Raw genomic sequence first — 14,565 nt, forward strand, 5'->3', positions numbered from 1 at the left:
GAGACTTAATGAGAGAAGATTGGGAACTTGGATTTTAAGGTACCAAGTATTGTTTCTTTAACTAACTAGCTTTGCAGAACCCTAAATCTTCATGTATGCATAGGTCCAGATTTTAATTCATTACAGGTAACATTTTTGGGTGTTTCTGACATTGTATGAGTTCCACTTAGGACACAAAGACACTGGCAGGCTGGGGAAGTGTGGGAGTTGACCTCTCATTGGAGACTGATGTTTTTTTTCCTTCTCTTGGAAGGTGTGTGCTTAGGAATGCAGCTAGCAGTGGTGGAATTTTCAAGAAATGTGCTGGGATGGCAAGGTAAGTGTAAATTTAGCAACTGACACCTGGAGGCCCTGACAGCCACTGTATGCTGGTGGTTGTGAGCATGATGCCTGCTTTCTCAGCACCTCTCAGTGTTCAGTGAAGTAGGCGCCTTGTTAATAGTGGTGCATGAACCACTTTACATGTCTGAGGGAGCACCTGAGCAAGCAGGCCTTCAGCTACTGCTCCTGCCTTTCTTGTCTCAAGATCCTCACTTTGAACACGGTAATCACCACCATGTGAGTGTTAGGAACCAAACCTGGGTCATCTGTAAGAGCAGCCGAGTGCTTTAACTACTTGGCCATTCTTCCCAGCCCATAATCATTGACTTCAAACTGAGAGAGAGCTCATGATTCTAATGCTTAGCATAAAACTAGTAACAGGTTTTGTTTATACCTTTTTTTGCTGTTGTTTTGTTTATTTGTTGAGACAGCTTTGGCTGTCCTAGAACTCACCCTGTAGACCAGGCTGGCCTATAACTCACAGAGATCCTCCTACCTCTGCCTCCTGAGTGCTGGGATTAAAGGTGTGCGCCAACACTGCCCAGTGTTTATAGCTGTTTTCATAACTCAATTATTTTAACTTTTCAGATGCCAATTCTACAGAGTTTGACCCTAAGACTAGTCATCCTGTGGTGAGTCAAGCGTTTGAACCTCTAAGGGGCTTAAAGGGCTGGAAGCACATATGTGAAGCAGGGGATGGTAATAGGCAGTGAGCCATTGCATCCCACAGACCCTTCAGGCTTCATGACAAGGACTTCCTGAGTTTTTACCTAGTTCCTCACCAGTCTTTCCAGGTTACCATAGGAAGTATTTAAAAGACAGGTGTGGTCCCTGCCAGAAAGAGGAGGTTCCTGAGTGAAATAGCTCTCCATCCCCTCAGCTCCTGGTAGGAGTTGTGTGTGGAGGCTTGCTATATGGTAGCCACTATTCTCAGAGCTCTATATTTAACAGTTCATGTTCTTCCCAGTGTCAGTCCTAGAAGATAGACAGGGTCAGGGTTGATGAGCTAAGGAAGGGGTGGTGATTTCTTTAGTGCTAAGCATAGCTTTTCACAATCCTCCTGTTGTTGATTACCTGGAGGCATGTGGCCTGAGGTGCTACTAAGGGTCACTTGGGAGGGCTGTGTCTTTGTTTTTGAATCCCTAGCCCATGAGTGACATGCATGCATAGGCATTTGTTTTTCCAGTATTCTATATCTGATGAGCATTGGTTGTGTGTGAGGGACTGTTTTGTCACTGAGGACACTATGACAAGGTGGACAAGGTTTTTTATTTCATTGACTTAGCATCTGCATATTTCTTCTGAAGTTGAAGTTTTGTTAATGTAAGAACAATGATGGGATGAGGGAGTGGAGCACAGAGAGGTCAGGAGGGTTTTATAAGGTGCTCAGGCATGTTGGGCCAATAGGTGAGCTCTACCACCCCTTTCTGGGTACAGTCTCCCTGTTTACAGACTTGCTAGTGGCTCTTGGTCTTGTATCCTTTTCTCAGACCCAGGGCATAGCTGTGTCATGACTAGTCTTGTGTCCATGTTGCTATGCCGTAGCACAGTACTTGGCATCTCAGGTACTAGGGCAGGGGACAGCATCATGAGACAGTCTGAGCTCCTCCCCTGGAGGGCTACACTTGGGGAAAGAGGTCAGGTTTTAACAGAAGCAGTTTGGTGGTCAGACTTGTTTTCTGAACATCTCTAGGTTATAGACATGCCAGAACATAACCCTGGGCAGATGGGTGGAACCATGAGGCTGGGCAAGAGGAGAACCCTGTTCCAGACCAAGAATTCAGTCATGAGTAAGTTGTTTCCCATGAGTCTTGGCTTTTATCCTTGTCTATGCAGGACATGTGTGCTAGGTGGTGCTACAGCTCCAAAGGGCCAGGCCAGCCTTTTCTTGGTTTTGTTCCTACTTTTGCATTTTTTTCCTTCTCATCTCATATGCTTGTTTAGGATGTACTATGTTAGCCAGGTGTTCTCTGATAATGCACCTGGGTCCTTGGGTGTGAGGACCTCAATAAGACAGGCCATTAGGTTAAATCCATTGCAATCTGTGGTAACTTTCTTATACTAGTAAATAGAACTGTGGAAACAATTTTACATAGTTTAAATACATTTTATTCTAACAAAAAAATGATTGTGGTTAAAAACTTAGGGGAATTGAGGAGAAGAATGACTTAAGAAAATGAACCTATTAGACTCTTTGCCTAATGGGGATACTGCTCTTTTAACCATTGGTAAAGGTACCCATGTTTGGGGATTCCAGTCAGACTAGTTTGACATGAATGAGTACCATTTTCAAGTTCTTCCAACTGTGGTCTTCTGTGGGTTTGGGGTCTCAGTAGGCAGTGAGGAGTGAGTCAGTAAGCACCCCATTTGCATACACTGTCCCTGTTCATCCAGTTACGAGGTACCAACCAGCTTTTCATTTCCCTTTCCCACACTGTTCTTAGGGACCTGGCTTTCTGGGAGGGCCTGTTGTGTCCCTGTGATGGTTCCCAGCAGCACAGTGCTTTTCATTTAGTAATGGTGTGTTCAAGGGAGGTGGTTAAAGTTTGTTCCTGCTATGGTTCTTGATTTGCGCAGAGGAGCCAGAGCCCCAGGAATTATTCATTGGAATTATATCAAGAGCAGGAGAACGTGACTAGCAAATTTGGTAACCTACATGAAAGAGTGGACTGGAAATAGTTAGTAGTTTGCATAGACTCTTTGTGCAGACAGAAGTCATAGAAACTGCTTGGTTTTCTGCAGGGAAACTCTATGGAGACGTAGACTACTTGGAAGAGAGGCACCGTCACCGATTTGAGGTGAGGCTAAAAGCCTGCTGCTTCTGTTACTCTACAAAATAATGGAGAAGCAAAACAATGAGATCTTCTGTCCCACCAGGTGAATCCAGTCTTGAAAAAGTGCTTGGAAGAGCAAGGCTTAAAGTTTGTTGGCCAAGATGTTGAAGGCGAGAGGATGGAGATTGTGGAATTGGAAGGTGACTGTCTGGGTAGTGATAAAATGGAGAAAGTACAGTGAAGTTTCCTTGTGTGGGAAAATGGAAAAATGTGTCACCCAGGTGTGGGAAAATAGAAAAATGTGCCACCCAGGTGTGGTGGTGTCACACTCCTGCAGTCCCAGGAGAGCTGAGGGGGAGGATCATGAGTTCTAGGTCAACCAGGGCTGCAGAGCCAGACTGTCTCAATAAAAAGGAAAGTGTGCTGCTTTTGCTCCTGACTTGGTATTGAGAAGGCAGCAGTGTCTGGGGAGGAGCTTCTGACAAGGTTCCCAAGAAGGGATGTGTATCCCTATGCCTGGCTTCCACAGCAGCCATGGTACTTCCCTCAGCATGAAGAGCTGGCTCAATTTTTATGTGAACAGCGTGGCTCAGCCTGTGCAAGTCACAGGATAATCTGGGGTTCCCTTTACCTACACTTGAGTAATATATATATATTTTTGTCTCATCTTTTCACTTGATGCACAGAGTACTAATTGTTCCTTCTGAATGTTACAGATCATCCATTCTTTGTTGGGGTGCAATATCACCCTGAGTTCCTGTCCAGGCCCATCAAGCCCTCCCCTCCCTACTTTGGCCTTCTTCTGGCCTCTGTGGGGAGGCTCCCACATTACCTTCAGAAAGGTTGCCGACTCTCACCCAGGTGGGCACACTAACTCATCACAGTGAGGCTTTACACAGTACTAAGAAAAAGCCATAGGTGCCAGGGCCTGGGCCTTGTGTAGGTGATTGCGCACTACTCAATATACTGTGAAGGTTCCTGTTCTTTCCCTGGGGTTTTGTTAGGCGGCTCCTGCCATTAGGCCAGGCCTCATCTTTGTAGTTTCTGGGTTCTGTTATTGCTGCTGAGCAGATCCTGTCTGCTTAGGACACAACCAGGTGGGCTTATGCTCTATAACTTATGTCTGAAACTGGTTGCTCTGAGTTGGTAGTTAACATATAAATGGTGAAATATTGGGGAGGGGGGTGTATCTCTTGGAGCTAGAGGAAAGAAATTCCTCTGTAGCCTCATATATGTAGTTACCATGTGTGGACACGTACCACTGTATAACACTGGTTATGAAGATGGGGAAGTAAAGTGAGTGTTTAATGAGAAATGAGTAAACCTTTTGAATTCCATAGGGATACTTATAGTGACAGAAGTGGGAGCAGTTCCCCTGACTCTGAAATCACTGAACTGAAGTTTCCATCAATAAATCAGGACTGATCCGGTAAGTGACATTTTTAAGGTTTAGTTAAAAAAAAGGTAGCACAGATCCCTAAGAGCTCATTGGCCCACTAGCCTAGTTGTACCAGTGAGCTGCAGAGTCTTTGTGAAATTGTTTCATAAAGCAAGCTGGAGATTGACAAGAAGATGCCTGTCAACCTCTGTCCTCTACACATTAGCGTACGTACATGTGTATATGCCCACATTCCTCCATTTGCCACTCATTGGGAGTTGCCTACCCATCAGCAGTCTTGAAACAGGCTAGTGCTGTGGACAGAGTACTTGTATGTGACTGAGGCACAGAGGTTGCTGCAAGGCGTTGAAGGTGTGATTCTGTGGAATTGTATTCTGTGGAATTGCTTCTGTCATTCTCCCACAGGAACAGGCCTTATTCCTTGTGTGGGCTGGCAGCTAAGTTCTGACACTTCTCTAAAAAATATCATGTAATTCTAGCTTTTTTTTTTTTTAAACAGGATGATTCTTCAAGAAAGCCTTCAACTTTTGATAGTTTACAGCTATGATTTTACACTCTGCTTTTGACACTTCTTTTAAATTATGTTTTTATTAAGATTATTTTATTATGGGGGAAAAGGTATTTGGAAAACTTTTGTCACTTGCATGTCCCATCATTTATACTGGATCCTGCAATATGTGTATTTATGGGACAATTCCTTCGAGGTTTGTTTCTGAGATTGGGAAGCAGGACTCTGGATGGGACCTGATAGTGGCCAGCGGCTGGTTAAAGGCCACCAACCACCTTGTTTATCTTTCCAGCCACTTGAATCACTGTCGTTTGAGTGAGTTGCTGTTTTTTCCCTGGGTGCCAGGGCTTCCAGTGCTAGACTGCTAACTGTGGGTGTTGTTGGAATCTCAGTGCTGCTGAGTTGTAGGGGACTTGATGCCAGCTGTGATTGACCTTCACCATCCAGAGGGATGTTTGGTTCTTCGGTACATCACACAAGGTCTGTCTATAAAGTGTCACATAAAAACTCTGGGTCTCTGGCTACACTTTGTATTCCTGGGGCTGAGTATACTCCTTGTATCAAGGGGTCAAGAAACAAGGAATCTTAGGGTAACTGGTTCTGAAGCCCTCTCTTGTGTATGCAGCATTTGATTTGAGGGTATTTTTTTCTTCCAGAATGGTGTTATACAGTTGAAATGCAATTTGAAGTTATTTTCTTATTGTGACATAGTGGGCATGGCCATGTGCCTACAGTGTGGTGGGCTGGCTCCATGTATACTCCTAACTCAATAAATAATGCAGAACCACCGGTGTACTTTCTTCTTCTCTCACTGCCTGGGGTGCTTTTCCATGGGCACTGGGCTTCAATGCCAGGGCTTCTTTTGGGCCAGCCTCAGTGAGCAGTCTGAGTGAGTGTCAAACTACGATGTAAGCCTTAGTAGCTATTAGGATTTTTCAGCAAGGTTTCAATTAGGTTGTCATGACATATCATGTGCCAAGGGATTAAAAGTCAATTGGTGCTGTGTGCTACGAGAAGGAAGCATGGCTGCCTGCAAGATCCTTTGCCCACTACAGACAGGACACTTCATACATGGAACCAGCCAGGTGACCATGGGCTGTCTTAAACAGCTGGTCTGCTTTCTCTCCCATTCTGTACTCATTCTTGACCTCTAGAGTTCAGGCCCAGAAGTTCAAGGTCATAGGGGTAGGGGTCTTTCTAAAGTCAATTTGTAGGGTGTTGGCATCCACTCACTTGGGCTACAGGCCTTGCTACAAGTTGAGACATGGAGGCTTGGGAAGGAAAATGTGTCTTACCTGTTTGCCTAACTCCTACTTCAGACTCCTCTCTCATTCCCTGGTCTAATGCCACAGTCACCTTTGAGACCCAGAGCCCTATCCTTCTAATTCCTATCAAAAGCATCCTGTCTTTGCTTTCATGTCTATGAGCTCAGGTTTACTTCTATATGGATTCTGTCTGGCTTGTGGATGATTCTACTTCTCTCTTCCCACCCAGTAGTCCCATCACTTCCCACACTGAAGCAGTGTTTCCCAGAGGGACAAACCACTCTTGCCACAGTAATGAGGGCTTGGCTGGGTGTGGAGTGGTTTGGAAGAGGCATCCCTATGTTTTTCTCCTGACAAAGATAGCCTTGCTATTGACCAATTGCTACATGCTAGCTACCTGTAAAACCTGTCAGCAAAAGGGAATCCCACATGGCTTTCCAGAGTTTGTCATGCTGACAAGAATGATGCTTGCTGGTGCTAGAAGGCAGTGTTCTATGCCCAGTGACTACCAGTGCTCAGAAGCTTTACCCTTGTGTCCTTGGTGTGCTGACCTCAGACTTAGGGGACAAGGGCAGGTGGCAGCAGTGTTCTCTGTGCCCACCTGTATTTGCAAAAACCGGCTTCCAGAGAAAGTACTTCTGAGGATGGTGCTACCTGGACCAGAGTCTAGCATGGTACTTAGCACATGGGTGGGTGGTACCCACAAACATTCTCCTCTGGCTTCTTGAGAAATGACTTTACTTAATCATTCTTTTACTTTCTTGGGGCTAGATCCCATGACTTTACTCATGCTAGTTAGTGAAGTGCTCTATTACTGAGCCACAGCCTCAGAAGTACATTCTTCATGTAGCCCTGGGGACACCAGTGTGTGAGTAAAGGGAATTTGGTGAGCTGTCATGAACATTTATGATCATGTCTGGTTCCTGGAAGTATTGTGAATGTTGGTAGGGGTTCTATCCTGTTTGATACATGGGAAAGTTGGGTCTTGAGCAGTAAGGGGTCTAGGGGTCGTCTAGTATCTGTTGAGTGGGGCATGGGAACTGGATTTTCAAAACTAGTTTGTGTCTGCACATGTATCAAAGAGGAAACAATGCCTGATAGCACTCGCGATCCTTTTCTTAGGTGTCTACTCCCAGTGTAGCCAGCAAGCTCACGGAAAAGAGGGCTGATAACTAAACACTTTCATGGAGGCCCTTGTCTTGTACAATGCTGTGTCAGTACTCTGATTATCTGGTAGGTCAGAGCCCAAATTTAAGAGTTCTCTTATCTCATTAGGGAATTATTAGGCACCTACCACATTGCCTGTGTGTGTTCTGAGCACAGACTAAACCTGACAGCAGCCTGACCTAGTGGGAGAAACTATGACATTGCTATGGAAAAGGAAAAAAAAAAAGAAGTTGGGCATAGTTGCTCCTGCCTGTAATCCAAGCACCTTGGTGCCACAAGCGGTGGTAAGTAGGGTGGTGGGGGTGGGGGTTATTGAAGCCTGGAGTGCCACAAATTCAAGGGCAGCCTAGAGGGGAAGCTAAGTGCTACATCTCTGAAGGAAGAAGGCTTTAGGCAGAGGAGCATTCAGTATAGAGGTGAGGTGGGTTGGTTGCTGTGGCACAAATGGCTGGTGTAAGGGGCAGCAGGAGCAGCTAGAACAGGTGGCTTTCTTGTGGTAAAATGGATGTGGACAGGGCAGGTGGGGCAGGATCCAGCTCTGGCTTTTGTGCTAGTTAATGAGGAGGCAGTAGTTTGGCTATGCCCCTCATGCCACAGCCAGCAGATAACAGTATATAATGTGACAAAAATGCCCCTTGCCCACTGAGGCAGACGTAGGCACTGTTGCCCCACGTGCTTGGTGTTAGGGCAGAGCTGCAGTGGGTGCTGGGTGGCTTGCTGAGCTGTGGTATCTGAGTGGGCTCTGGCTCCTAAGCAGATGAGGGCTGGCCATGAGACTTGTGAAGCAACAGCCTCTGGCTGGCTGACCAGTGTCTTAGAAATAACCAGGCATTCCAGTACATAAGGAGTGATGACAAGCAAATTCTAGTAAGTTGGGTGAGAGCTGCAGGGTAGCCTGTGCCCTCTAACTCAGTAGGTCTTGGTGGCTGCAAGTGGCCTTTCCAGGTTGACAGAATTCCTAGCCTACTGGAATTGGCTTAGGCAAAAGGTGCATTTAGTTGGAATATGAGTTACAGTCCCTTAGAGCTCAGCTGTAGAATGCCTAGCCATGTTTTCTCAAAGCAAGGTCCCTTGGGGATGTGCCAAGAGCTGTTTATTAGCTATGTTACTGTGCCTGCTCTGAGGCGAAGCCACATGGCTCCTGTGCATGCAGTGCTAAGGAAGAGGGGTGGCTGAGGTATGTTGTAATCCAGGCCTTAGCCCACATCTTCCTCACAGCCTCACAGGACACAACAGCTGCAGGTCATGAGCCGGCGGCGCTGCCTCAGTTGCTGCTGAAGCTGCTCCTTTTCCACCGTTAGCACCTTCACTTTCTCTTCCAGCTTGCCCAGCTCCATTGTCCATTTCTGAGAGGACAGAGTGGCAGTAGATAATCAGGCTACTGTCTGATTATCTACTCAGGCCATCCTCCTGGGGCCACAGCATGGGGCCCCTGGCCACACTGCTGTCTTTGACCAAGAGTCTTGAAGTTGCCTATATACCATTCACTGGGATGGGGCACCATTGGCAGTCTCCCAAGGGCTGGCACTAGGGCCTGATTACCACCAGACCATGTCTTCAGTGTCAGCTTCCTAACCCCTCTGCTTTTCTACTACTTGGTGGTTCCCTCATATAAAGGCTTTTTCTTGCGACTCAGTCCAACCCTCCTGAAGTGCTGAAGCAGGGCGGGTGGGGAATAGATTTCTTAAATGACTACTGGGAATTCCCCTTTGGCAGTGAGGAGGAGGCAGATTCATTTCATCCAAGCCCTCCCTTCTTCAGGCTTGCCCAGCACTTTGGGCTGGTAGGATCTGAGTCAGCTTGACCCCAGCCCACCTTGGCCAGAGCCTCCTCACCTGCCTGCACCATTCCTGGATGGCACCAACTGACAGCGGGCCCTGGATGCTCCCATCACGCCTTAGAAAGACCTCCCCATGGTCTGTCTCGTACAGCTGTGGCTCACACTGTGCCTTGGGGGCATGCACAGTCAGGCGGAGTACCTTAGCAGAGGCAATGGAAGCTCAGCGTGCGCCGCATCTGATGGTGGCAGCCCCAGTTCTATTGGGTAGCCCCACACCCCACACTTTAGCTCTCAGAGGCAGCCTGGGGACTCTTCCTGAAGCTCCTGTTGCTGCTCCCCACCCGTGCTGCTCGGCAGTGTCACACAGGGCAGTGTCACTGTCCTGGTGACAGTGGTAGCTCACCTTGAGAGGCGTGCTGGCTGTGGTGCTTATGACAGGGATGAAGGTGAGGGTGTAGGCATCCGGAAAGACCTGGGGTTTGAAGCCCTGCAGGATGGAGTCTACCAGCAGGCGTGTGCGGTCCTCGTCACGGTGGCTGCAGTGGATGCCCTGCACCAGGCCACTGTCCTCCACGCCTACCAGCAGGCTGCCACCCTCACTGTTGAGAAAGGCACACACGTAGCGCCGCACGTGGTGCTTGAAGGCCACGCTCAGGTACTCACCGCCGCCTCGCTTAAACTCCATGTTCCGTGTCTCACTGCCAAGGAAGGCACCCTGGAATAGCTGCTCCTGGCCCAGGATCTCCTGGTGCACAATGGCACTGTCAGAGCGCACGCCACTGGGTCGGTTCTGAGAGGTCTGCCGATGCCCAGCCCAGCAGCAGTTAGGGGAAGGGTCTGCCAGTTTGGGCAGCGGTGGGCACCTGAAGCCTGGGCTGGTGCCAGGGCTGGTGCCTGGGCTGGTGCCAGGGCTGTGGCTTGGGCTTGGACCGCTGTCCTCCTGCTGGGGTGGGGGTCAAGAGTGGGCATATAGGCAAAGGCAGAGTGTAGGAGCCCCTAACTCTAAGAGACCCCAGTCACACTCCTGCTTGTGGTCCTCTCCCAGGCTGATGGCCCAATTCTGTATGTGTGCAAAAGCCAGTGCTGGCTCAAGAGCTCAAGCCAGCACTTGGGTTAGACTCTTCTTTGGCACCTGCCGTAGGAGGCCTGGGAGAGTAAAGAGATTGTCCCTTTGGAGTTGGGAGCAAACACACCATGGGCCAATCTTTCCCCCACTGAGTGTCTAATAGGCCCCAGGCCCAGCTGTTCTTAGGAGGCATTTTGGTAACCCTCCAGTCCTCTGGGCAGAGAAGCAGCCCCCTGAACTGAGGGATCTGATACTACCATCTTTGTTGTCCCTGGAATGTCTGCCAGCTACTTCCTAGCTAATGAAAAGTCCTCCTGAATCTTAGATTTTTCTGCTTTTCCCGAGTCCCTCTGTGGCTTCTGTCTCCAGGGCTCTGGGCAGTTTGTTTCTGCATGGTCACTTCTGTTGGCTCTCAACAGCCCATCAGCTTCTTGTTCCCATCGTCTCAGTAGCTCTGAGACTGGCGTGCAATGGCCACTCCCTATTTCCCAGCTACCTGGTGTCTTCACCTCTGTAGTGCTAGACACTCAGCTGGGCTAGTGCATGGAGATGAAGGGCAAGAAAGACCCTAGTAGCCTAGTGGCTCCCTTCCTGATGAACTTAGCCTCAGAAATATGATAGGTGCATATGCATCACAAAAAGTATCACAGAGCTGTTTAGTTCCACAGTTCAAGCCCCATGGGTTTGCACTTTGAGCAGAAGACCAAGGACATTGGTAGTATAACCTTTCACCTCCAACAAAACTGACCCGGACCCTGCTTTGCCATCATTACAGCTGCTGTGATCTGGGCCCACCCTCTGACCCAGCTTCCTTCCTCAGCTGCCTCTGTAGCCTCCAGCATCAGCTCCAGAGATACCAGCCTGTCCTGTGTCACTATTTGAACATCTTTTCTCTGATGTTTCTCTTTCTGCCTTCTGTGATCCATAAGCCTGGATTTCCTGCGGGCAGTGAGGGTTTGCCTGTTCTCATACAGCCACCTCACCTTTTTTTTTTTTCTTTTGAGACAGGGTCCTGAACTCACTTTGTAGACCAGGCTGGCCTTGAACTCAGAGATCCCCTTGCCTTTGCCTCTCAATTGCTGGGGTTAAATGCATGTGCCACCATGCCCTGCTGCACCTCAACTTTGGGACTGGCAGAGTTGGTTCTGCTCTTGGAGAGTTTGACAGGGACAGGCATAGGTTGCTTGCCTCTGCCTTGCTTCTTCTGGTACAGTACAGGTATTGATGTTTGTCAATGGAACAAATGAGGTAGGCCAAAGGGAAAATCAGGACTTGGTATGCTCTGGGTCTCCCAAACCTGACTGGAATGCAAAAGCCTCCCTAAGAGTTAGTCTTCCTCTTAGCAGAGAAGCTGGTCATTTGAGTCACATCCCCTGGGTGTGTAAGCCATTCACACTCATGTCTCATCCTCAGCATGTTTTTCAGGGCACACTTGGGCAAACCACACTTACCTCCCTGCGGTTCAGAGATTCCAAGCCCTCACTAAACACCAGCTCCTTGCCACGGGCTGTGAGCTCTTTGATGATTAACTGCTCTTCCAAGGCCATCTGCAGGCGCCAGGGGAGGGAGGCCAGGGCAGCCTTGGGGGCAGCCACCTGTACCAGTGCGTAAGTGTTCCGTGCCCGTTTTACTACCTCAATGTGTTCACGGGCCACTGGCAGCTCCAGCCGCTCTAGGGTATCTCTCAGTAAGCAGGCAAGCACGGGCACAGAGAACTGGGGATTCAGGTGGCCCACATAGAGAGTATGTGTGGTGGGAACTGCCTTGAGGCCAGAGTCCTTGGGCGGGGACTCTTTTAGAGTCGGTTCTGGCAGGGACTGCTTGCCCTGGGACTCCACGGGGAACTCCCATGTCTGTGTATGTGCTGACCTCTTCCTAAGGGTCATGGTGGTCAATAGTCCTCACTGTTGACTGCTCCTCCTGGGCCCTGCTCTCGGGGCCGGGCTTCCTTCCCAGTGCACTCGCAGGTGCTAAGGCTTCTGGAGTCTTGTAGACGGGCAGAGACTAGCAGGGTCAGACAAAAAGGAGGGCAGAGGGCAAGTAACCCCCTTGGTGCCTAGGAAAGAACCAGATGGGGCTGAGCCAGGCCTCTGGGCAGATAAGGGATCTTTGGGGTCTTCTCTATACCCTCTAAGTGCCTTATCTTAACTCCCCAATCTGTATCTAGGATCTCCTAGCTATCTCTGGGGTTTCTGTACTTCCAGAAGGTTCTTAAAAATCTCCATGCCCTAGGGAGATGGTTAAATTGGGCCTTGGAGAAGAGGCCATAATCCCAAAATCTGAGGGCTGGCCAGTGGCCCCATCACTGCCTCTCCCACCTATTCTAAAACCTGCTGACAGGCTAGTATGGGTCACTGAAACTTCAGGATTGGGTTGGCAGGTTCTTGGGGTTTTGGCACACTGACGACAGCAATGGCTCCTCCCCATAAAAAGGGCCTTTGCATCTTGAGGTGGCTCAGAACTAGAACCTCACCTTAGGCTTGGGAACTCACTTCCAGGCTGTGCCATAGGCACACAAATACAAGTCCTCCACTCACCCCCACACCTCCAGCCTCCAACTTGGGTGGCAGGCACCACCAGCCCGCATCTTTCCAGGTTGGGTCTTTGAGGTAGTCAGAGTCCAAGAGCCACCACAGCTGCAGTGGGGGCATTCAGGGCAAGTAGGAAGAGGAGGAAAGAGGCCTATAATCTTCATGTCCTGCTTGCTCCTGCAGGGGCGTGGGAGGTGCCCAGCCCTGAGCTCCCACAGCTCCCTGACCCAGGACATTTAGAACTTGGCATGGAGGCAGAGAGAACCAGGGTCTAGGAAGTGGGCGGGGCCTGTGCAACAGCCTCTGTGATCTCATGAAGACCAATAATGCCTTCTGCTTCAGCCACAGACAACAAGCAATGATGTTGAGCAAGGGATGCTGAGCAAAGGACGGTCCTTAACTGCTAGACACTAAACAGAGACAGCTGCTCATCCACCATGCAGTTTGGCCATGGGGGGTCTTTGGAGCAGATTCTAGAACTTAGAACCTGAGGCACCACTTCCCTCTCCACCACCTATCTAGCCCTCAGTGCTCACACAACCCACAGTTACCATCTCTTTTGACTCTGCTGTCTAAAGTCTTACTTCTTTCCTTGGTCTGCAACCCCAAGCTCTGCTGAACACTGAAGGACCTAGATGCTCCCAGGATGAACCAAAATGTACAGGGTACAGTCCAGGGCTCCCCTGATACATGATCCCTCTTTATGCAAACACAGACATTTCTTGTTATTGCTATCTAAAAGGGCCTGAAAAATCAGCTAGTCAACTCAAGGGATACAGCTATCTGCTCCTTGGGTGACAAACAGCCTCTGGCAATTTGGCTGCCAATCCCTTAAAGTCAGGGCTTAGCTTAGGTAAGGACTTTTTATGTTTATTAAAAGGCTGATTTATTACTGTATGATGTGGGGGAAGGGACTGCATGTGTCATGTACATGACGTGTGGAGGTCAGGGGACAACTCTGGAGTTGGTTCTCTCCTTCAAGTTTTGGGGATCAAACACAGGTCCCCAAGCTTGCACAGCAAACACCTTTACTGACAGAGTCATCTTGTCAGCTCCCAGTTAAAGACTACATTACACACTCTGCTCTCTCTACCTATGATAATCCTTATTACTGGGAGCACAAGGGAGACCACAGCAACTGCTTCAATCAAGCAGCTCTTTGGCTTTCCTGTGGGCAGCCATTTTGAAGGCATGCCTGGACTTTTGTTGCATGTAGGACTGGAGGCAGAAGCTTGGGCAGAACTTGAGGGAAATAAAAGGCAATGGTGTACAGGAAGGAAGAGGCTCAGCCCCACCGGATGGCCAAATGAGTCTCTGTGAAGAACTGGTAGCTACTAAATGGCTCACCCCTGTAGCCATGCCTGCTCCAGCAGTCTCACAGCCAACAGTGAAACTTGGTATGCTCCCTGGCTGTTATTTCAGGTTGTCTTGTCCTCGCTCCCACTGTAAGCCAACAGGCTGTATGACACCGGGCTGGGGTGTCAGGCCCTGGTCAGAGCAATGGGTATGATGCAGGTCTGTATTGCCTCTTTTCTCACCTCAGGAAGAGGAGGATGAAGCAGCCTAAGGCTTTTGGGAGTAGCTAGTCCTTGGATTGCTTGTTGGCTTGGTACTAACACCTGTCTACCTGACAGAGGGAAGCAACCAGGCAGAGCCTGGGGCCTGCAAGGTGCTGGGTGCTGTGGCCCCTTGGACAATAGCCTGTTCTTGTGGACTGTAAGTTAAGAAGAGTTCCTAGGGATAATCTGGCACAG

At 49.0% G+C, this 14,565-nt stretch overlaps 2 protein-coding genes across 3 annotated transcripts in view; one reads left to right on the forward strand and one right to left on the reverse strand.

Annotated features, from left to right (window-relative positions):
* Window positions 1–5,791, forward strand: part of Ctps1 (CTP synthase 1) — a 33,012-nt gene extending 27,221 nt beyond the window's left edge. For both annotated transcript variants that reach the window (XM_021639482.2, XM_060379686.1), the window contains exons 12-19: window positions 254–316; window positions 910–953; window positions 2,015–2,111; window positions 3,064–3,119; window positions 3,199–3,295; window positions 3,812–3,956; window positions 4,436–4,524; window positions 4,994–5,791. In XM_021639482.2, the coding sequence (XP_021495157.1) occupies window positions 254–316; window positions 910–953; window positions 2,015–2,111; window positions 3,064–3,119; window positions 3,199–3,295; window positions 3,812–3,956; window positions 4,436–4,520 (587 nt within the window). In that variant the 3' untranslated portion in view covers window positions 4,521–4,524; window positions 4,994–5,791. The remainder of the gene's footprint in view (window positions 1–253; window positions 317–909; window positions 954–2,014; window positions 2,112–3,063; window positions 3,120–3,198; window positions 3,296–3,811; window positions 3,957–4,435; window positions 4,525–4,993) is intronic.
* On the reverse strand, window positions 253–14,509 carry Slfnl1 (schlafen like 1). Its single transcript, XM_060379687.1, has 4 exons — window positions 11,732–14,509; window positions 9,618–10,157; window positions 9,270–9,413; window positions 253–8,780 (listed from the first exon to the last, which is right to left on the reverse strand). The coding sequence occupies exons 1-4, from the start codon at window positions 12,164–12,166 to the stop codon at window positions 8,655–8,657; spliced, it is 1,245 nt and encodes a 414-aa protein (XP_060235670.1). The 5' UTR covers window positions 12,167–14,509; the 3' UTR covers window positions 253–8,654.
* Between the last annotated feature and the right edge of the window lie 56 nt (window positions 14,510–14,565).

This window comes from Meriones unguiculatus, chromosome 3, assembly GCF_030254825.1.
Source record: "Meriones unguiculatus strain TT.TT164.6M chromosome 3, Bangor_MerUng_6.1, whole genome shotgun sequence".
NCBI lineage: Eukaryota > Metazoa > Chordata > Mammalia > Rodentia > Muridae > Meriones > Meriones unguiculatus.

Excerpts from the sequence above, each read along its gene's own strand:
- Slfnl1 (XM_060379687.1), bottom strand. The coding sequence starts at position 12,166 with ATGACCCTTAGGAAGAGGTCAGCACATACACAGACATGGGAGTTCCCC. Across the intron at positions 10,158-11,731 it reads AATCTCTGAACCGCAGGGAG|CAGGAGGACAGCGGTCCAAG; the intron begins GTAAGTGTGGTT and ends CCCCCACCCCAG. Across the intron at positions 9,414-9,617 it reads CAGCCAGCACGCCTCTCAAG|GTACTCCGCCTGACTGTGCA; the intron begins GTGAGCTACCAC and ends GCCTCTGCTAAG.